This window comes from Hemiscyllium ocellatum, chromosome 6 (genome assembly GCF_020745735.1).
Source record: "Hemiscyllium ocellatum isolate sHemOce1 chromosome 6, sHemOce1.pat.X.cur, whole genome shotgun sequence".
NCBI classification, from domain to species: Eukaryota; Metazoa; Chordata; class Chondrichthyes; order Orectolobiformes; family Hemiscylliidae; genus Hemiscyllium; species Hemiscyllium ocellatum.
This window is the reverse complement of record NC_083406.1, coordinates 123,012,246-123,036,350: the sequence shown is the minus strand read 5'-3', so window position 1 is coordinate 123,036,350 and position 24,105 is coordinate 123,012,246. Positions and strand designations below refer to the sequence as shown.

General features: G+C 43.3%; 1 protein-coding gene across 1 annotated transcript; it reads right to left on the bottom strand.

Moving 5' to 3' along the window:
* Positions 1–389: 389 nt before the first annotated feature.
* On the bottom strand, positions 390–22,636 carry LOC132816978 (X-ray radiation resistance-associated protein 1-like). Its single transcript, XM_060827006.1, has 7 exons — positions 22,603–22,636; positions 13,506–13,603; positions 10,889–11,034; positions 10,574–10,678; positions 6,677–6,963; positions 1,776–1,828; positions 390–401 (listed from the first exon to the last, which is right to left on the bottom strand). The coding sequence occupies exons 1-7, from the start codon at positions 22,634–22,636 to the stop codon at positions 390–392; spliced, it is 735 nt and encodes a 244-aa protein (XP_060682989.1).
* Positions 22,637–24,105: the final 1,469 nt, after the last annotated feature.

The following is a 24,105-nucleotide window of genomic DNA, read 5'->3' as shown; positions in this document are numbered from 1 at the left end:
GTGTACAGTCCTCACCATCGGAATACAGAAGGTTGTACACCAGGGAGAGCACAGAGAAGATTTGGTGTGTCAGGAATGGAGAATTTTAGTGATGAAGAAAGGCTGAGTAGGCTAAGATTGGTTTCTATAAAACAGAAGAGGCTGCAGGGAGATTTAATTGAGATGCGTACAATTATAAGAGGCCAGAACAGAGAGTGAGAAGATAGAATATGTTTCTACTAAGTGAAAGGGCAAAAACAGGGGACTTGGTTGAAGAATTGGGGAAAATTGTGGAGTAATTTGATCACTTACAGAGTGGTAGGGATCTGGAGCTCAGAGTGTGGTAGGATAGAAACTCTCATTGCATTAAGAGAAAATTTGGATAATCTGAAATGTCATAATCTACAGGGTTATTGAACATGCTGCAAAGTGGGAATAGAGACAAAAAAACTGCAGATGCTGGAATCCAAAACAGAGTGGGAATAGGGCAGACAGCTCTTTATATGCTAACACAGTAGCCCAGCCTGTAAAAGAAGATTTGTATTCCTACAGCACCTTTTACAACTTCAGAAGGTCAAGGAATACTTTACTGCTAATGAAGTGCAGTCACGGCTATAACATAGGCCTGCGTGTGCATAGCAAGGTTCTCCAAACAGTAATACGATAAAGAGCTGATAATACTTTTTTTAAAGTGATGATTGTTGATGCTGAATTGAAAAACGTCCTGCAATCTGAACTAGTTCATTATCACCAGGAACATCAGGTCAGGCAGCATCCAAGGATTTTCAGCTCTGATCTCCAGCATCTGCAGACCTCACTTCTTACTCGAAGATTTTAACCTACTGCGAATCCTCTTGCAAGGATGCCTTCCTTGAAGAAGCTCTCTTCCTCCCTCTACAAGGATTTCAGTGAGTCTCTCTCTCTCACTGCACCCCCCAGGTCATCATCTCTGCACAGAAGCCTTCCACCTATCACATCTCCATCGCCCCTCCCCCAAGTCCCTCCTCCCTACCTTTTATCTTAGCCTGCTGGACACACTTTCCTCATTCCTGATGAAGGGCTTTAGCCCGAAACGTCGAATTTCCTGTTCCTTGGATGCTGCCTGACCTGCTGTGCTTTAACCAGCACACATTTTCAGCTCTGATCTCCAGCATCTGCAGACCTCACTTTTTACACCAGGAACATCACTCAACTGAAGTGGCCCAGGAACAAAGACACCATTTCCAATGATTTGAGACAGCAGGATCGCGAAATGTTGAACACTCCCTGCACATGAACTGTTGCTGATGCCCACAGCTTGTTTTGTTCATGGGATGTGAGTGATGCTGGCCAGGCTGGTTACCTTTAAGAAAATAGTGAGCTGCCTTCTTGAACTGCTACAGTCCAGTGTGTTGTAGATCCACCTGCAATGGCATTAGGCAGGGAGTTCCAGGATTTTAACCCACTCGACAGTGAGGGAACAGCAATATATCTCCATGTCAGAATATTGAATGGCTTTGAGAGAACTTGCAGGTGATCAAGTCTACACCCATTTTGCCTGGAAAGATTATAATATTGGGGGCATGATTGTGTAAATTAAACTCTTGAGGGGAGCACACTTCAGGAAATTGCATCCTACAAAGCCCGAGTCCTAGTGGGAGTTCCTTTTATATTAGTCCACGCAGATGTGGTGGTAAGCTGCTTTCTTGATCTGCTGCAGTCCTTGGGTTTGCCAAAATATGTAGTTACCACAGCTATTCTTAAGAAATAAAAACCACAGTACAACATGCCCTGTCCCCCCACCCAGGCTACCTTACCTGCATAGTGGAAAAGGAACTATTTGATTCCAAGCCATGGTTAGTGGAGGTTACTAAAGGAAATGCAGAGAGCATGAATAAGCTTTTAAAAGCACAGTTAGACTGAAAGAATCACATTTCACATTTCTCATTTTGTCAAAAAAGCACTTTACAGTGTTACGACATAGCAGTGAACCCTTCTGCTAATTAAACCAAACACCCAAAAAAGCTCACCGTGCCGTGTAATCTGTTAAAGTATGAAAAACATCCAACTTCCACAATTTAAAAACAAAAAAATCAATTTATTCTTTAACTCTAGAAGTGAACATTAAACAACAACTATTTACAATTCTAAGCCTCCTTTCTCTTACAGCTTTGCTATCTACCTCCAACTCTGTCACAATATACTGTTCCAATAACCACCCGGATTAAAATGACATCAATTTCATTTTCAGAACCAGATAGCGGCAGTCACCTCCGGTGTCCACCTTCCTCTGGCTGTAGATCTCCCTGGGTTGCCTTTTGGTGTTTTGCTGCAAAGATGTTTCATATGAAAAAGGTACCTTTGATAGAGAGTGTTTTGCTGACAGTTACTCTAGTGATGGCAGTTGGTTGCTCACTCTAACTCTCAAAATGCCAGCTTCTTTATACCCTAAACCTCAGATAGTCTCATTGGTTTGATGTTGTCAAAACACTAAATTCAAATTCGATTGGGTGTTAGTATCCTGGGGCATAATTTAAACTGATTGGTTAAATTTGAACTGTTGTGAAAACAGCACCCAAAACCCAGGTCTTTGTTTCACAACCACATGTTACATATTTTCAATTTTCCAGTACACTCTGAGACTGCTGGTTACATGACAGGTACCTACTAGCTCTCAGTGCAAAGAAGCATTCACTCTCTCTTAAAGGTACTGCACTCACCTTCAACTTCATAAAAGCAGCTAATGAGCTGTCCTCAAAATAATACAGTAATTCAAAAAGACATTACAAGTTCTCACCAATGACCAGCTCACTTTTTAAAAAAAATCAATCATAGGATGTGAGCGTCACTTCCTGTACCAGTATCTATTGCACATACCTAGTTCCACTTTGAGAAGGTGGGGGTGAGCTGCCTTCTTGAACTGCTGCAGTCCACCTGCTGCAGGTTAACCCACAATGCCCTTAGGGAGGGAATTCCCAGGATTTTGACTCAGAGACACTGAAGGAATGGCAGTATATTTCGAAGTCAGGATGGTGACTGGCTTAAAGGGGAATGTGCAGATGCTACCTAATTTTGCAATGCATCTTGCAGATGGTACACATTGATGTTACTCCGCATCATGGTACAAGAAGTGGGTGTTTGTGGATGTGGTACCAATTAAGGGGGTTGATTTGTCTTGAATGGTGTCAAGCTTCTTGATTGTTGTTAGAGCTGCACTCATACAGGTGATAAGTGAGATCCTAAATGAATACTTCGCATCAGTATTTACTATGGAGAAAGACTTGCAAGCTAGGGAACTCAGGGAAATAAATAGTGATGTCTTAAAAACAGTCCACATTACAGAAAAGGTGGTGCTGGACAGCTTAAAGCACAAAGATAGATAAATCCCAGGACCTGATCAAGGGTATCCCAGGTCATTGTAGGAAGCCAGGGAAGAGATTGTTATGTCCCTAACAGAGATATTTGTGTCATCAACGTCATAGGTGAGGTGCCGGAAGACTGGAGGGTGGTTATTGTTGTGCCATTATTTAAGAAAGACTGCAAGGAAAGCCAGGCTACCATGTACTAGTGAGCCGGATGTCAGTGGTGGGAAAGTTGTTGGAAGGGAATCCGAGAGAGAGGATCTACGTGCATTTGGAAAGGTGAGGACTGATTAGGGATAGTCAGCATGGCTTTGTGTGTGGGAAACTTGATTGAGTTTTTTGAAGAAGCGACCAAGAAGATAGATGAAGGCAGAGTGTTTAGATGTTGTCCAAGTGGACTTTGCAAGGGCTTCGGCAAGGTTCCTCATGGTAAACTAGTTAATAAGGTTAGAGCACTTGGATCTAGGGAGAACTAGCCATATGGATACAAAATTGGCTTGACAATAGGAGACAGATGGTGGTAGAGAGTTGTTCAGACTGGAGGCCTGTCACCAGTTGTGTTCTGCAAGGATTGGTGCTGGATCCATTGTTGTTTGTCATTTATATTAATGATTTGGGTTAGAATATAGGAGGCATCGTCAGTAAGTTTGCGAGTGACATCACAATTGGTGGCATAGTGGACAGTGAAGAAGGTTATCCAGGAGTACAACGGGATCTTGAACAAGTAGGCTGAAGAATGGCAGACGGAGCTTAATTTAGATAATTGCGACATGTTTATGGCTGTACAAAACATTGGCAACGGCACACTGGGAGTACTGCTTATAATTCTGGTTGTCCCTCAATAGGAATGATGTTATTAAACTGGAAAAGATGCAAAAAAGATTTACAAGGAAGTTACCAAGACTGGAGGGCTGTTCTGCTGACCCTCAGACAACTCCACACTCCCTCAGTACTGACCCTCCAACAGTCAGCATCTTCCAACAATGTGGCACTCCCTCAGTACTGACCCTGTGACAGTGTGGCACTCCCCCAGTACTAACCCTGAGATTGTGACACTCCCTCCGCAATGACCCACTGACAATGCAGCACTCTCTCAGAAGTGATTCTTTGACAGTGTGGCACTTCCTCAGTATTGAACCTCCTACAGTGCAGCACTCCCTCAGTACTGACCCTCTGACAGTGTGGCACTCTCTCAGCAGAGACTCTCTGACAGTGTGGCATTCCCTCAGTACTGACCCTGTGACAGTGTGGCTGTCCCTCAGTACTGACCATTTGATAGTGCAGCACTCCCTTAGTACTGCCCCTCCAACAGTGCGGAACTCCCTCAGCAGTGATGCTCTGACAGTGTGGCACTCCCTCAGTACTGACTGTCTGACAGCGTCCACTCCCTCAGCACTGACCCTCCGACAGTGTGGCACTCGTTCAGCACTGATCCACTGATAGTGTGGTGCTCCGTCGGCACTGACCCTCCGACAATGTGACGCTTGCTCAGTACTGTCCCTCAGACAGCTCCACACCCCCTTAGTACTGACCTTCCGATGGTGCCAACTCTCTTAGTACTGACACTCCATCAGTGCAGCACTTCCTCAGCACCGACCCTCTGACAGCGCCGCACTACCTCAGTGATGATACTGTCACATTGCAGCACTCCCTCAGCCTTGAATCTATGCTGTCTTGTACTTTTGTAATTGTAGTTGACGAAAATGTAGGATGAGGCTTGTGATAGCTGGAAGCCCTTTTGTTATTGGAAGAGAGGGGGAAATGGAAGATAGAGGACCAGGATCTAAAATACTTTGCAATTCGATGTTTCAGTGGTAGTACGAGGGCTTTATAAATGGGCACATTGGTATTGAACTCAAATTGCAGAAGCTTGTGTAGATACCACATCCAATGCCCCATGTGCCCTCTTTTCAGGAAGGTCTGCTAGATCATATTCCCCTCAAAGAGTGGACAGGCCATTACTGGTATTAAAAGTGCTAGGGACAGATAATCTGCCAGCCAAGAGCAAACAGTTCTGCAGTTTCAATGAATGACTTTGTCACTAGTAGCTGCTTACTATAGATAGTGTGCCATCTACCAGAGACATTGGATCATCACTGGATCCCTGGCTCCACGAATAACAACTTATAGGGTTGCAGTTCCTTTTGTGGGGCAGGATTCATTGGAGGCCATGGATGGGGTTTGCAGCAAAGGCAGGGGGTTGACTCTGGAAACTGCACCCCCACTCCCAGAAACAAACCTTCCTGCTATTGGATCCCTCAGTCAGGCATTGAGTGTTGTTGAAAGATGGGCAATCCTCCTATCCTCAAAAACCTGAAAGGAATGCCAAACTTGTTTCGATGTCTGCCTCCATGCATGGTGAGCATCCAGCCTGCTGTTCTATTCATACCAGTGGCATTGAGGTGCTTATGCTGGGAGTGGAAATGGTAATGATAATCCATAGATCTTCCCACCACTGTCTGAATCTAGATGGAGGCCGAGAGCCTGTGGACACCCATTGCCATAGTTCTGCCTAATTAAAGGCCCCCTGTGTTCTACACCACCACCTAACCCACAATGGGAAAGAGAATAAGATTGTATCCAGGATGTTGGATCAGTGTTTAATGCTCTGGTACCTGTCAAATTTATTGTTCAGATATAGTTTTTACACGTTGTTATTTCATTGCCTGTCCTGTGTGGTAAAGATGTAGTTCAATCATGAGCTCAGCTGCGTGTATGGAACGAGCTGCCAGAGGAGGTGGTGGAGGCGGGTACAACTATGTCATTTAAGACATCTGGATGGATACATGAATACAAAGGAATATGGGCCAAATGCTGGCAAATGGAATGAGGCCAGATTGGGATGTCTGGTCAGCATGGACATGTTAGACTGAGGATGTGTTTCCATGCTGTATAATTGTATGACTCTAGGACAATGAAAGAAGGACTAATACATGTCCAAGTCGTCATGGTGAGTTATTTGAAAGGGTCTTGGCAGTAGTTGTGGTCCCATGCACCAACTGTCCACCAAGACCTTGACTTCCATCACAGCAGCCTTGGTAAGCTGTTGCAATGCATCCTGTGGTTTGTACACATTGCAGCCAGATTGTAGCCAGGGTGGATAGCATGTCCTAGATGATGTCAAACACCTTGAGTGTTGCTGCAGGATATTGGACAACCCTGACCCTTGTCCACTGTTCAGCGTTAGAAAGTGCACATCATGGACTTTGGTAAGGGCAGGTGGACTGACCTCCCATTGTGTAATCATCCCTGACATTCCTTCTCTTCCAGGATCACTTTGCTATGAGAAGGCACCCATCAACTGTGGTCACATATTGAGGGGAGAGGATGAGAAACAAATCATAAAATACACCCACCATCAGTAAAATCATTTTGCCACACTGTCATCTTCTCTCCTATCTTTTCCATTGTTTTCTCCTCTGTTTCGGTTACTTTTAGGTTTTCTCTGCTGGTTTCGACATCAGATTCAAACTCAATGGTCTCCATTTCCTCCCCTTTTGGACATGGAATGGGCTGTTTGAATTGGTTGATGATGGATCGGCAAAGTGGATCACCTTCAGTCCTCTCCAGCAGTGAGAATGCCAGCTGCTGCAGGTAGGGCACCCCAGTGAAATTGTTCTTGTCGAGATTTAAGTATTTTAAGCTATTAACATTGAAAAAAAAACACTGGTAAGGTACGATATTACAGGTGGATTAGAGCGTGAGGGTGGGGGATGGGAGGGGCAGGTGACAATTTTATTGAGAAACCAAAGGTGAAATGTTCAGACCTACAGTGCAGGTCAACATTGAAGGTAAGATACGTCAATGATAAGGTGATTAAAAATCCCTTAAATTACCATTTCTGATTTCATGCATAATGAGAATTGGTACCTTGGAACGGAAAGACCTCAGTTTCTCATTTCTCTATTATTAACTCACCTCTTGCTTGTGAGAATGTACAGGACTAGGTGAGTGGGGATCTTTTGGAACTGCCCATTGGAGTGTTGAAGAAAAGGTTTGGTTTGATTAATCTCTCTGTAAACCCCTCTCTTTGGATACAGGATTTACTGGATGACAAAAAAAGTCTACTGCTTTTTTCTGCAATCAAGTGGTCACTTGGTACAATAAAAGAAGTTGCTGCCAAGCTACAGAGATCAATCTCATATCAATGAGTCTACAACAGATCCAGGTGAGGTGAGGAAAATCCCAAAGGAGGAGAGTTTGTGAACCATTGACCTGAAGTCACCGGTTTCTTTCATGCATTGGACACTCACTCCACCTCAACTTACTCATATGCCATGTTCCAAAATGTTATTTTTTGAAATAAATATATGTAATTTTAATTTGAATGATTCATCACTCACTCACTGCTTTCTACAGTTTATTCTCCTCAGGCACAGGTCCTGTCCTCTGGTTCTGGAGAAAGTAAAACAATCTACATTACCAAGATTCTTTGTCACACAAACCATATTGGATTTAGTTTTCTGATGCCATTTTAAAATTGATCTGTTCTTACTTTTTAAGAACAGGAAGCAACAATTAAAAGTAATACCTACACCTACTCATCACCACCCTCACCTCCGCAAACCCTACCCTACATATATTTTGATAGACTACCACTAATTCTCATACCACATCCCTGTTCTCTCTCCATGAACATTGTCCTTTCCCATTCACCTGATAAATAATGCATTCCCCTCTGAACAAGACATGTAAACTATTGATGAAGGAACAAATTACTGCAGATGCTGGAATCTGTTCAGAGAAAAACAAATGTTGGAGATCACAGTGGGTCAGGCAGCATTCATCTGCTTTCTACGTTAAACATGGAGTCATAGAGTCCTACAGAAAAGAGATAGACCCTTCAGCCCAAACTGGTCCATACTGACCAAAATGTCCATCCACACTAATCCCATTTCCCTGCACTTGGCCCAAATCCTTCCCAACCTTTTCTATCCATGGACTTGTCCAAATGCCTTTTAAAAGTTGTTAATCTATCCATCTGAACCACTTCTGTTGGCAGCACATTCCATCTGCGTACCACCCTCTGTGTAAAAATGTTGCCCCTCAGGTTTCCCTTTTATTCTTTCCCCTCTAACCTTAAACTGATGCCCTCTAGTCCTCAATTCACACGATGACAGCACACAGGAGAAAAGATGATATCTTCTTGAAAAAGATCATGCTTGACAAATCTAATTGAATGTTTGATGTTGTAACAGAGAAGGTTGATAAAGGGAAAGCAGTGGATTTTGCCTCAATGGATTGAAGAAAACTTTTGACAGAGTAGCAGAAAAAGGCTGGTTCACAAAACTGAGGCTGAAGGAGGAGGAAGATAAAAAAAAGAGGTAAAAGACAGAAATCAGCGAGTCATAGGGAACAGTTATTTTACAGGACACTGGCATTCCCGAGAATAATTGCAAGAACCACCATACATTGTGATCAAGGCATATATTATTAACATCTGGGAATTTGTATTTTAAAGGTGAAATACATGTGTAGTGACAGTTCTGTAAAGGTAATTTTTTTTAAAGAGGTCAGAAAGTTATTTGGAACATTGAACTAAAGGTATCATTTCACGTAGGCATTAAGTGCCTAGCAGGTTACCTCTAGCACTAACTGATAAAACGTTCAGTACTTGTTCAGTTCGAGTGCTAATGCATGCAAATGAGGAGCAGGGATAATATTGACCATGAGCGATTATAATATAGTTTATGCTAGTGTAACAAGCATAGACAGCGGGTTCAATTACCTATAGTTATTGAGGGGACATTTAGGAAGGTAACTTATTTGTACAAATTGTCCTCAAAGGATTCAGGAAGAGATCAATCATGAGATCTTACTGTTATATATTTATGTAAATACTTTAACAGTCCAATCACGTGATGTCATTATGACATCATCAGCTATTTTAGTCTAGCTCGCTGCCTTACCCAGTGAACATCTCCCTATAAAACTCTTGTCATTGTTAAATACTTCAAACACTATCCTTCTTGAAACATAACATTTATCTTGTGTGACTGAAGTAGACAAAGCTGGTTGCATAAAGGAGCATGGTTTCCACAAGTTAGCGAACCTGCAGGAATTTAAGGTGCACAATGAAGGGCTTAAGCTCTGCAACAAAATCTGGTGACAGCCCCCAGATTCAATCTCTGTGAGTCCTGATGGAACGATGTGCCTTCCTGGCAGCAGGAAATCCCCCATCTCCTGCTAATACCTCCAGCTCCAAAAAAAAAATCACAGGACCATCTGGTGTGGAGAGTAGTAACTTTATGATTACTCTGCTTAAGAAAACAAAAGGGTGCAGGGTGGAGATCATGGCAGCTTCTGAGTAATTAGAGATTGGCAGTACCACCAGACATGTTGGCTACTGCTGGGACTGCATTTGGGCCAATTGAGGTTCCAGAAATAGGTAAATTGGAACTGATAGAGTTGCAGAAAGAGGGAGAGTTGGATGGTGGGGATTGCAGAGTCATTTTTTCTGATGCAGGATCCCTTACACCCCAACCCCCACCGTCTTCATCATAGAGAGTTGTGTGCAGTTTACCCAGTGGCAAGAAGTTTAGTGGTGGTGAGATGAGGCACTTAAATGATGTCCTGCAGGGTACAATTCCTATCTGGGTAGGGTGGCTGTCTTTGAGACTCCCCTTCCCCTCTGGATTTCATCAGAGATAGGCGGGAAGGCAGGAGGATTTTCATTCTGCACCCTTCCACCCAATTATATGAATTACCCTCCCCCCATTCATTTCACCCTTGAACTTGCCTCTGAAGGCAGAGAAGCATTAAATTTCAGTCTGGTAAAATTGAAAAGCCAGGCGGCAAAGTGACTCAGTGGTTAGCACTGCTGCCTCACAGTGCCAGCATCCCAGGTTTGATTTCAGCCTAGGACGACTGTCTGTGTGGAGTTTGCACATTCTTCCTGTGTTTGCGTGGGTTTCCTCCGGGTGCTCCAGTTTCCTCCCACAGTCCAAAGATGTGCAGGTTAGGTGAATCGGCCATGCAAAATTGCCCATAGTGATTGGTGCATTAGTCAGACGGAAATGGGTCTGGGTGGGTTACTGTTCAGAGGGTCGGTGTGGACTGGTTGGGCCGAAGGGCCTGATTCCACACTGTAGCGAATCTAACCTATAATCTCTCACTTAGCATTAATCTATCACCATTTGTGAATAAAGCCTGCTACCTACACTCTATCATCAAGGTATGGTGCATATTGGAACCACAATGTTATGCAAGATAGAAGGAAGGGACTTTACTACTGATGCAATGATGAATCTTACCTGTGAAGATTAGCCAGACTTGAAAACACACACGGGTCAGATAATCTGTTATCGTCCAACATCAGAACCTCAAGCGCAGGAAACCTCAGCAAAGAGTCCTCAAACCTGGTAAAATTGAAAAGCCAGGTAGCAAGGTGGCTCAGTGGCACGCACGCACGCGTGCGCGCACACACACACACACACACACGACACATTTATGATCTTCAATATTTCCCTTTATCTAACCTATCAAAACCTTGCATAACTTGAACACCACCATTTAAAGACACCCCACACAACCCATCTTATACCCTTAACCTTTCTGAGCATACATACCGATCCAAGATATCATAGGGTATTGTCAAATCTGGGGGAAGTGAGTCCAGATTATTGCCAGTCAGGTGGAGAACTTTGAGATGAGGAATGATTCCCAGTGTCAGAATATCTGTGTTAGACAGTTTGTTATAGGACAGATTCAGCACCTGAAGCATGTGAGACAAATTTAAAGTTACAAGGAGAAGAACAAACAATCCTTCTTGTGTTTAATTGTGAGATTTACAAGATTATGATGTTTTTGGACTATATCTTTAGTTTCTAAGAATTTGGATATCTATCTTTAAACTGTAGTAAATGAAAGCGATTATGTGACTCAATTAGTCTGTCTAACAATAGATCATCATACATTCCTGTTCAAGGGCTTATGCCTGAAACATTATTCTCCTGCATCTCAGATGCTGCCTGACCTGCTGTGCCTTTCCAGCGCCACACTCTGTCTGACAATAGAGTCTAGGTGGTTTGATTGTTAAGGTAAAAGGAGGACCCAGGTTTTACTGTGGAGGAGGTGTCACATATTTACATTTGGAAACAATGACAGTTATTTTTAGGTCAACATCCAGTAGATCCAAAGTCTCCTAGAGTACCAGGAAGGTGATATCAGTCACAAGCTCGAAGTAGTCATGTTGAAAACTATCCCTTTACTTTGAAGATGAAAGGAAGTTAAGATCAAAAGTAGCTGATTAGTATTTCTACGAAGGTACGAGATTAACATGTTTCCTGTTGCAAACGAAAAGAGGATAGGGATGCCATTTTGATATCAGGTTGCAGGTTCCCTAGAACCACAGAAACAGAGAAAAAGAGACTGAAACATTTGTCTGGCACTAAGCTACAGAAATATATTTACAATATAATCCTCACATGAAAGGTCTTTCTAAACTGAATGAAACTGAATTATTTGTAAGAAAACTGTAACTGGACAGAATGTGATGTGTAATAAGTAAGACATTTCTAGATTTTATAGTTTCAGCTGTCTAAAAGTGATGATTGTGCTGAGTGAATAGTGTTCTTTAGACATTTGGTAAACTATTTTTTGTTTTCAAAACATAAACTCTTGATGGATCATCTCTTGAGTCAATATCTGGAAGCTCAATATTCCCTTAGAACTATAGAACCACAGAAATTATATGTTAAAAGGGGCTACTATTCGGCTCATCTTTTCCATACTGATCCAAAGATACCCAGATGCCCTTTCTGTTCCCACCTTCCTGCACACACCCCATAGCCCTGCAGTTTACAGCACTTACAGTGCAGATCCAGGTACTTTTGAAAGAGTTTAGTGTCTCTGCCTCCACCACCAACTGTGAATATCGCATGCTTTTGTTTTCTGTTTAATCTGCCCCCGTATTTTTCTAGACAACCGTGGAGGTCTCAATTTGGCAGTACCATTCTTAATTTTGGAGGGGACATGTCTGTTTTTTGTCCCAAGGATCACACTTTTTAGTGCCTCTCACTGATTTATCCTTTAGCAGTCCTGTCCAGTCCACCTCAGCCAAATCATTGCTCAGTTTTGTAAAATTTGTCTTCAAGTTTAAAACTTTTACTCCTGATTTATCTCTGTCCTTTTCCGTAATAATACTAAATCTTCCTGTTTCCTAATCTGAATCTGACCCATTTAAACATACACTTTAAATCCCATTCCCCTGCCATACTAGTTTAAAACCTCTCCAATGGAACTAACAAAAGCCCCCCGTGAGGATTTTTGTCACAGCTTTGCCTAGGTACAACCCATCAGGCTTGTATAGGTTCCACCATCCCCAGAAATGGTCCCAATGCCTCAAGAATCTAAACCTCTCCCTGGTACACCATTCCTCCTGCCACACATGCATCTGATCTGTTCTCTTATTCCTGCTCTCGCTAGCATGTGGCCCTGGGAGTAGTCTTTTAAAAAAGATCTACTGCCTTGAACATTGGGTTGAAAGGCTTGCATCTGATGTAGGAGAAAACCACAAAAATTACTTACAAACATACAAATCAGGAGTAGGCCCCTTGGTCCGTCAAGTCTGGTTCGTAATTCAGTAAAATTGTGGCCAATCTGATTTCTCTGTATTCCCATCTACCCTGACAATACTAAACCCTTGTTTGGTAAGAATCAATCTACTCCACCTTAAAAATATTCGAAGACTCCACTTCCACTATCTTGAGGAAAAGAATTCCAAAACCTTACCATCCCCCTGAGAGAAGAGATTTCTCCTCAAGTCTGCTGTGAATGGGTTACCCTTTACTGTTGAAACAATGGCCTCTAATTCTAGGTCCTCTCACAGGAGGAAGCATTCTCTCCACATCAATCCTGTCAAAACCCTTCAGGATCTTATATGTTTCAATTAAGTCACCTCATGTTCTTCTAAAAACCACCAGATACAAGTCTGGCCTTCCCAATCTGTCATGTAAAGGCAACCTGTCCATTCTAGATATTAGACTCGTAAATCTTCACTGAACATCAGCTTGTAACATCTTTCCTAACTGCACACCTTAAAGAGGGAGATCAACACTATATACAACACTGCTCAATGGTTCCTACTGACACTAGGCACTCAAGTTGCATCCAGCAATTCTTACCTGTAGGCCTGGCAGGCAGGTCCTGTGAGTATCAGGCACCAATCTAAACTGAATAACTTACCTCCAAGTGGGGGAAATCCTTTGAGATCAGCTGCACTTTCTGCAGCCCATTCATTGTGAGATCCAGTTCTCGGATAGCTGGAAACAGTCTAAACACTTCTGAGAGAAAAATAGAGCAAGTGATTACAGTATACACATACAGGTTCCATTGGGTGGGTAACCCAAATTTGCAGTAATAATGAGTGGATGAGTTCAGATATTATAATTCAGGTAATCTATCATCTTAATTTCTAAGGGATAAAATTAACAGTCACTTGAATAAGTGTGGATTAATGGATTTATTAAAGCCAAATTGTGTTCAACTAACTTAATGGCGTATTACTGAAGTGAGAGACATGCTGTCAAATCTTTACACCTTGCATTCTTCAGAACAGACACTAGGATGCCAAATTTCATGTAGAACAACAAAGCATATACTACCACTCCTCCACAGGAAAAACAAATGAGTTCTTGAGCAGGATCACGGGGCTCAAAACTTTAATTCTGCTTTCCCTCCACAGATCTGCTGCCAGACTTGCTGAGTTTCTCTATCAATTTCTGTTTTTGAGTATTGTTAGGGTTGCATTCATCCAGGCAAGTAGAGAGGCATATATTCTATCACATAACAAATATGTGTTTTATAGATGGTGGACAGACTTGGGGAGTTAGGATGTGAACTGCATGCTGCTTTTGTAATCACAGAATTTATATGACTAGTCCACTTCATTTCACCACTGACTATAATGTTGGGGAGTAGAGGATCCAGTGATGTTAATACTGTTGAATGTGACGAGGAGATGGTTAGACTTTCTCTTGTTGAAGATGGTCATTGCTGCTTCACAAATGCATGACAATGTTGCGTGTCAGTTGTCAGCCCAATTTTGTCCAAGTCTTGCTGGACACAAGCCAGACTGCTTCAATACCTGACAAGTCCAGACGTACTTTCCAAAAGGGCTTTGACAAGGTGCCACACAGATGGCTACTAAATAAGATAAGAGTCTGTGGTATTTGGGACAAGGTACTTGCAAGCATAGAGGATTAGCTGACTGGCAGAAGGCAGAGAGATAGGACAACCACAGTGCTGTTACGGAAGGAGTTTCAAAATTTTGACCCAGTGACAATGAAGGAACAGCAATATAGGTCTAAGTCAGAATGGCGAATGTGTTCAGGGGGAAATTTCAGATGTTGGTATTCCCATACATCTACTGTTTTTGTCCTTCTAGATAGTAGTGGTCATGAGTTTGGACGATCTTGTCAAAGGAGAGTCAATGACTGACCTGGTAGCTGCAGTATTTACACAGCTTGTCAATTTCAGTTTCTCATCAATGGTGACTCCAATGGTTGATATTGGGGCACACAGAGATGGTAATGTCTTTGAACATTAAGGTGAGATGGTTAGATTATGTCTTGTTTGAAAGAGTCATTGCCTGGTACTTATGTGGCATGAATGTTATTTGTCATTGATCAGCCTAAGTATGGATGTTGTCCAGGTTTTGCTGCATGTGGACACTGACTGCTTAAGTATCTGACGAGTGGCAGATAGTGCTGAACATGTTTGTTAATGATGGTACAATCCCCATTTCTGACCTTATATTGGAGTGATGGTTATTGAAGCAGCAGAAGATGGTCATGCTGAAGACTTACCCTGATGAACTAGACAGCCCTTGTGGCACAGTGGTAGTGTCCATACCTCTGAGCCAGGAGGTCTGGATTCAATCCCAACTCTCTCAGACTGTTTCTTTTTTAAAAAAATCACTACAGCAACAGAACTACTTACACATTAATCATTAAACTCCTTCAAAGACACAGACCCCAAAAATTAAGATGCCTCTAGCTCAAATGCAATTTCCAAAATAAATGATATTAAAATTGTCAATAAATCACAGACTTTACATCACAAGAGCTGCCCCCAATTCCCATTGGCTCTAGTTTTGCTAGAGCTCCTTACTGCTATACTCAGTCAAATGCTACCTTCATAAGAAGGGCAGTCACTCTCACCTCCTTTCTGAAATTCCAATCTTCTGTCCATGTTTGGACTAAGGTTAGGAACCAAATGGTCTGGGTGGAATGCAAACTGAGTACCAGTGAGCAGGTTATTCCTGAGCAAGTGCCACTCAATATCGCTGTTGATGGCTTTGTTGATGATCAAGAATAAACTAATGTTAATTGGCCAAGTTGCTTTTTATGGATGGCATCAACAAGACAAATCTGGCCAACTTTCCACATTGCTGGGTAGATACAAGCACTATAGCTGGACTGGAACAGCTTAGCTCTGGAGTACAAGTCTTCAGTTGTCTTACTGGAATGCTGTTAAGACCCACAGTGTTTCAATCCAACATCTCCAACTATTTCTTGACATCATGTGAAGTGAATTGAATTGGTTGAAATCATTTGATGTTCTAAATAGTTCAGCCTTGTCATTTGCACTGATGTGCTAGAATCCTGCATTGTTGAGAATGGGGAGAGCTGTGGAGCATTCTCCTCCACTTAGTTGTTTAATTGTCCATTAGTATTCATGACTGGATGTGATAAGATTGCAGAGCTTAGATCTGAGCTGTTGGCTGTGGGATGACTTGGCTCTGATTATTGCATATTGCTTCCACAGTTTGGCTTGCCAGTAGTCTTGTGTTGTATCTTCATCAGGTTGACACCTCGATTTTAGGTATGCATGGTGCTGCTCACATGTTCTTCCTTGAACCAGAGTTGACTTCTTGGCTTAAATTAAAGCAGAAAGTACTGAATAAACTCAGTAGGTTTGAGAATATCTGTAGAGAGAGAAACATGCCAGTTTTCAGCCAATTCAATTCACTCCATGTGATATCAAAGAAAAGTTGGAGGCAGTGGATACTGCAAAAAATTAAAGGCCCTGACAAAATTCTGGCCATAGTACTGAAGATTTGTGCTCCAGAACTTGCTGCATGCCCTAGCCAAACTGTTCCAAAACAGCTACAACACTGGCATCCATCTGATAAGGTGGAAAATTGCCCAGGTAAGTCCAACCCAGCTAATTACTGCCCCATCAGTTTACACTGAGTCATCACTAAAGTGATGGAAGGTATCATCAACAATGTTATCAAGCAGCACTTGCTTTGCAATTACCTGCTCAATGACACCCAGTTTGTATTCCGCCAGGGCTACTGAGATTTCGCTGCTCCTCGGTTGCTGTCTGAACTGCTGTGCTCTTCCAACACCACTAATCCAGAATCTGGTTTCCAGCATCAGCAGTCATTGTTTTTACATTACTGAGCTCCTGACTTCATTAGAGTCTTAGTTCAGACATGGACAAAAGAGCTGAATTCTTGAGGAGAGGTGATAGTGACTGCCTTTGATATCAAGGCTACATTTGACTAAATGTGGCATCAAGAGTCCGAGCAAAACTAAAGTTAATAAGAATCGGGGCAAACTCTCCACTGATGGGAGTCATATCTGAAGATTGTTGTGGTTGTGATGGTCAGTCATCTAAGCTCCAGGACATCTCTGCAGGAGTGTCCTAGGCCCAACTATCTTCAGCTGCTTCATCGTTATGAGCAGTCAACATATAATCTACTGGCTAAAACTCTAAACCTGGTGATAAACACTCCCTCTATACAAACATATAGACAGACAGGAAACAAAACATGGGTGTTGATGGGTGGAGGGACAAAACTAGGAAAGCCTTTCAGTGGTCCCTGTTCACAGGATATGCCATGATTCCGCAACTCCAGCTCCTTTGGAAACCTTCTTCCTGTGCTGCTGGAATAAGCAGCTGAGTAAAGAGTGCTTAAAATGGGTGTCAGGTTACCTGCCTTCCAAATGTACAGCAGGCCCACAATAATCCTTGGGTTTTAAAAACGTTCTTCCGTTCCAGGAATCAATCAAAAAATAGAAAAAGAAAAAGATATGGCCTTTGCACAGTGCTAGCAATGATCATCTCTAACAAGACAGAATCTAATCATTTCCACTTGACATTCAATGACATTAACATTGCTGAATCCCTCACTATCAATCTCCCTTCTTCTACAAGCTATCTTTCCTCTCTGGACAAAAACAAAATCTCTGTGGATAGCTTCCAATGCTGTTCTAAACTAAACATCTGGGAGGAAGGTAAGAATGTCTCAAAGCAAATATTGTTCAAACTTATTTTATCTCTGTCTCTCACATACTCATATCTGCCTGAGCATTTCCAAGCCCTGCTTGGTTATGCATTTTGTTGAGATTAGGACAATTCTGTGTGAGGGGTATCACATACAATCACATTGAATGCATAACACAGATTTAGGCCATTCAGCCCAACTGGTGCATGCCATTGTTTATTCTCCACATATGCCTCCTCCCACCCTTTAATATATCGTTCCACTCTGTCTGTGTGGAGTTTACACATTCTCCCCGTATCTGCGTGGGTTTCCTCCCAGTGCTCCGGTTTCCTCCCACATTCCAAAGATGTGCAGGTCAGGTGAATTGGCCATGCTAAATTGTCCATAGTTGTTAGGTGCATTAGTAAGAGAGGGTGGGTTACTCTTCGGAGGGTCGGTGTGGACTTGTTGGGCCGAAGGGCCTGTTTCCTAACTGTAGGGAATCTAATCTAACCTAATCTTCCTTTTTCAATTTATTATCATGCTTCCCCTTAGCTGCATTTCAACTATTTGCCTAAAACTTTAAGTCTTAGCCACATTTCAGCTCCTGTGGCCTTCCATTACTTGGGTGCTGACTGACTGTTCACCTGTGGGGGCATCACAGCCATGCCTCATTGTGTTGTCACATGCACACACACTTTGCAATAGGAGCCTAGGCTGTGGATACTTGCTCTCTCTCCCTTATCCATGATGCTGAGATGTCATATTTCCTTGATCAATGAGTTGATTCTTACCTAAAGGCAAATGGTTTTCTGCTGCATTTACATAAACCACAGAATCAAACAACTTAAGATCGTCTTCTTCAACCTAAAGAAAAGAAAATCTTATAAGATGGTTAAAACTAATTTGGACTTATTAGAATTTTTATTAATTTGTAAGATATTTACTGTAGCTTATTTGCTTATTTTCTCACTGAGAGCACTGCAAAGGTTTGTCTCTGTCAGAAGCAAGTTAATAATAGAGTGTCACTGTTGGAAAGCAAAGACACCAAACCAAGCAGTTACTAAGGCCAGCATCTCTTGTGCTGCCTACGACAAGTATACAAGAGTAAAAGGTCTCACTCACACCAGCAAGTTCTGCATTGAACAGAGGTGAATGATGTGAAAAATTGAAGCTATGTATTTTGAAGAGGCAAGTGCTAACCAATATTTATTCCGCATCGTTAAGAACAGAATATCTTTGTTATAATCAGAAAACTAGGTTAATTAATGCAACAAGCCACCTGAATCTTAGCTGTAACAATTCTGTCTCAGATGTAGAAACACTGTCAGATCTAATGAAATGTCACAGAGTTGAAATATTTAAGTCCACTTCTTCACAGATGCTGCCTCACCTGCTGAGCGTTTCGTGTTTTTATTTCAGCTTTCCAGCATTTACAGTATTTTGTCTTTAATGTTAATGTTACGGTGTTTTTTTCTGATATAATTTGTGGAATAAATTTTGGTCAAGGCACCCTGCTTTTCTTCAAATATTGCCAGCCATCTTTTACATCCAACATACAACAGTATATCGGACAATATAGAGTTCACTTTATACTGCACTGGACTGTCAGCTTAGATTGCGATACTGAAGTGTCTGGAATGGGACTCAAGTCCACAATTTCCTGACTCTGAGATGACACTGAGCTACAGCCAAAGCTTAAAGCTCTACAGCTAGATTTTATAGATAAACCAAATCATAATTCCTACCGTTTCAGTGACAGGGAAAAGTCACATAATCCTGAGCATTAATGATTTAATACTTGGAGCAAATTAATAAGTTAAAAGAGGGGAAGCCCCATGTTGGAGAGATGCTGGGGTAACCAGATGGCCAGCAGCTCTGCAGACCTAAAAGCGGAGGTTGGACATTGAGGTCATTGCTGGAACTAGACAGGGACAACACATTGGTGATACAGAAAAGTCCGGGGTTACGGGTATCTTTGCAGGGGTTTGGGAGTGAATTCAACAGGCCAGGGAAAAGTTATAGACAGTCGCGAGTGTCATGCTGGAAAAGCACAGCAGGTCAGGCAGCATCTGAGGAGCAGGAGTATCGACATTTCAGGCATAAGCATTTCATGAGGAATCAGCCTTGTGGGCCGGAAGCTGAGAGATAAGTGAGAGGAGGGTGGGGCTGGGGGGAACATAGCTGAGAATGCAATAGGTGCATAAAGGTGGGTGGGAAGATAATAGGTCAAAGAGGAGGGTGGAGCGGATAGATAAGAAAGACAATGGACAGGTCAAGAGAGCGGTGCCGAGTTGGAGGCGTGGGACTGGGATAAGATGAGGGGAGGGGAACTGAGGAAACTGGTGAAATCCACATTGATCCTGTGTGGTTGCAGGGTCCCAAGATGGAAGATGAGGCGTTCTTCCTCCAGGCATCAGGTGGTTAGGGTTTGGCGATGGAGGAGGCCCAGAACTTGCATGTCCTTAGTAAGTGAGAGGAGGAGTTGAAGTGTACAGCCATGGGGCAGTGAGGTTGATTGGTGCGGGTATCCCAGAAACATTCTCTGAACCAGTCCGCAAGTTGGCGTCCTGTCTCCCTGATGTAGAGGAGACCAGATCGGGTGTAATGGATATAGTAGATGACATTAGTGGAGGTACAGGTAAATTTCTGTCAGATGTGGAAGGATCATTTGGGGCCTTAGATGGAAATGAGGGGAGTTGTAGGCACAGGTTTTGCATTTCCTGCAGTGGAATTGGAATAATTCTCCACCTTCGCCCAGATGGCCTCTTTTTTGAAAGACTGCAATATCCCCTCCCACATGGTCCAACAATGCCCTCCAGCACATCTCCACTTCCCGCAACTCTGCTCTTGTACCCCACCCATCCCAACGCAACAAGGACAGAGCCCCGCTGGTCCTCACCTTCCACACCAACCTCCGTATACATTGCATCATGTTCAAAGTTTGTGCGAAGATTTATAGCTCGGATGCTTGTTGTAGTGGTTCTGTTCGCCGAGCTGGAAGTTTTTGTTGCAAACGTTTCGTCCCCTGGCTAGGAGACATCATCAGTGCTGTGGAGCCTCCTGCGAAGCGCTTCTTTGATGTTTCTTCCGGCATTTATAGTGGTCTGTCCTTGCCGCTTCCGGGTGTCAGTTTCAGCTGTCCGCTGTAGTGATTGGTATATTGGGTCCAGGTCGATGTGTCTGTTGATGGAATTTGTGGATGAATGCCATGCCTCTAGGAATTCCCTGGCTGTTCTCTGTCTGGCTTGCCCTATGATAGTAGTGTTTTCCCAGTCAAATTCATGTTGCTTGTTGTCTGAGTGTGTGGCTACTAGGGATAGCTGGTCGTGTCGCTTCGTGGCTAGTTGGTGTTCATGTATGCGGATTGTTAGCTGTCTTCCTGTTTGTCCTATATAGTGTTTTGTGCAGTCCTTGCATGGTATTTTATAAACTACATTAGTTTTGCTCATGTTGGGTATTGGCTCCTTTGTTCTAGTAAGTTGTTGTCTGAGCGTGGCTGTTGGTTTGTGTGCCATTATGAGTCCTAGGGGTCGCAGTAGTCTGGCTGTCAGATCTGAAACGTTCCTGATGTATGATATTGTGGCTAGTCCTTTTGGTTGTGGCATGTCCTCGTTCCGTGGTCTATCTCTTAGGCATCTGTTGATAAAGTTGCGCGGGTATCCGTTTTTGGCGAATACCTTGTATAGGTGTTCCTCTTCCTCTTTTCGCAGTTCTGGTGTACTGCAGTGTGTTGTAGCTCTTTTGAATAGTGTCCTGATGCAGCTTCGTTTGTGTGTGTTGGGGTGGTTACTATCATAGTTTAGGACTTGGTCTGTGTGTGTTGTTTTCCTGTGTACCCTTGTGGTGAATTCTCCGTTCGGTGTTCTCTGTACTATCACGTCTAGGAATGGGAGTTGGCTGTCCTTTTCTACTTCTCTCGTGAATCGGATGCCTGTGAGTGTGGCGTTGATGATCCGGTGTGTTTTTTCTATTTCCGTGTTTTTGATGATTACGAAAGTGTCAGCGACATATCTGACCCAGAGTTTGGGTTGAATTTGTGGTAGGGCTGTTTGTTCTAACCTTTGCATCACTGCCTCTGCTATGAGTCCCGAGATTGGTGATCCCATGGGTGTTCCGTTGATTTGTTCGTATATCTGATTGTTGAATGTAAAGTGTGTAGTGAGGCCTCACTAGCCTCAACCAAAAGGACTAGCCACACTACCATACATCAGGAACGTTTCAGAACTGACAGCCAGACTACTGCGACCCCTAGGACTCATAACGGCACACATACCAACAGCCACGCTCAGACAACAACTTACTAGAACAAAGGAGCCAATACCCAACATGAGCAAAACTAATGTAGTTTATAAAATACCATGCAAGGACTGCACAAAACACTATATAGGACAAACAGGAAGACAGCTAACAATCCGCATACATGAACACCAACTAGCCACGAAACGACACGACCAGCTATCCCTAGTAGCCACACACTCAGACAACAAGCAACATGAATTTGACTGGGAAAACACTACTATCATAGGGCAAGCCAGACAGAGAACAGCCAGGGAATTCCTAGAGGCATGGCATTCATCCACAAATTCCATCAACAGACACATCGACCTGGACCCAATATACCAATCACTACAGCGGACAGCTGAAACTGACACCCGGAAGCGGCAAGGACAGACCACTATAAATGCCGGAAGAAACATCAAAGAAGCGCTTTGCAGGAGGCTCCACAGCACTGATGATGTCTCCTAGCCAGGGGACGAAACGTTTGCAACAAAAACTTCCAGCTCGGCGAACAGAACCACTACATTGCATCATGCTCTGCCACTTGCGCCACCTAAAAACAGACCCCACCACGAGGGATATATTTCACTCCCCACCCCTACCAACATTTTGGAGAGACCATTCCCTCTGCGACTCCCTTGTCATATCCACGACACCCACCAGCCCTCACCTCATTCCCGGCAGCTTCCCCTGCCACCGCAGGAAGTGCAAAGCCTGCGCCCACACCTACCCCCTCACCTCTGTCCAAGGCGCCAAAGGATCCTTCCACATCGAACAGAAATTTACCTGTACCTCCACTAATGTCATCGACTGTATCCATTGCACCTGATCTGGTCTCCTCTACATCGGGGAGACAGGACGCCAATTTGCAGATTGTTTCATATACCCACACCAAACAACCCCACTGCCCCGTGGCTGAACATTTCAACTCTGCCTCCCACTCCACCAAGGACATGCAGATCCTGGGCCTCCTCCATTGCCAAACTCTAACCACCTGACGCCTGGAGGAAGAACGCCTCATCATCAGCCTTGAAACTTGCAACCATACGGGATTAATGTGGATTTCACCAGTTTCCTAAATTCCCCTCCCCCACCTTATCCCAGTCCGAAGCCACCAACACAGCACCGCCCTCTTGACCAATTGTCTTGCCAATCTATTTGCTCCACCCTCCTCTCTGACTTATTATCTTCCCACCCACCTTCATCTACCTATTACATTCTCAGCTACCTTCCCCCAGCCGCACCCCCCCACCCCACATCCCCCATTTATCTCTCAACTCCCCAGCCCACAAGCCTGAATCCCGATGAAGGGCTTAAGCCTGAAATGTCGATTATCCTGCTCCTCGGATGCTGCCAGACCGGCTGTGCTTTTCCAGCACCACACTCTCAACTCTGATCTCCAGCATCTGCAGTGCTCACTTTCTCCTAGAAAGTTAAAGAGATTCATGACCTTGTTGTAGGAGTACCTCCAATGAATCGGGGACCTGCAATGGAGAATTCTACACTAACTAGATATTGGACAGAACATCTAAAGCCACTGGGCTTCCTACGTGGCCTGGGCTTCCCATAGATTAACCACTTAAGGAATTGAAAACACTGAAGGGCAGGTGGACCTCCCCGAACTTTTGTAAAACATCAGACATGCCAATGGCAGGTAGATAAGCGGTGAAATGGTCATCAATCCAACAGCAAAGGAGCATAAAATACATTCCGTGGAAGCAAGGGAGGTCACAATCATTAAAGTATCATGAGCTGGCACATAAAATGATCAAAAGACAAATGGAATGCAGGCCTTTACATCCGGAGGACAAGATACAATTGTAATTAAAAGAGAAAGAAGTCATATCACAGATATAGAAAACTCTGGTTAGGTCACACATGGAGTGTAGTCTGGGCTGCACACCTCAGGATCCTTGGCCTTGGAGACAATGGAGCAGAGGTTTACTAGATTAATACCTGGGACTCCAAATGTTATAAGGGAAGAGTAAGGTTGCATTCCCTTGAATTTAGAGTACTAAAAGTGTTATTGTTAAATCTATCAAGACAATAAGGGGATCTCAAAGGGTAGAGAGAAACTGATCCCACTGATTGCAGGAAATCTATGATAAGGGGACATAACCTAACAACTAACCTCAGACATGAGGTTAAGAAATCTAGTAGAAGTTTGAAAAGCTTTCACAAAGCACAATTCACAAGGCTCTGTAGCGATTGTAACGATGTCAACCAGATAAACCTCATAAAATCTGAGTTCCCTGATTGGGGCTGTTAACCTAGTCCAATCAGGGAGCC

Coding starts and splice junctions, on each gene's coding strand:
- LOC132816978 (XM_060827006.1), bottom strand. CDS start 22,636: ATGGATACAGTCGATGACATTAGTGGAGGTACAG. Junction 11,035..13,505: donor AGGATTTCCCCCACTTGGAG/GTAAGTTATTCA, acceptor CACATGCTTCAG/GTGCTGAATCTGTCCTATAA. Junction 6,964..10,573: donor AGTCTGGCTAATCTTCACAG/GTAAGATTCATC, acceptor CAATGTTAATAG/CTTAAAATACTTAAATCTCG.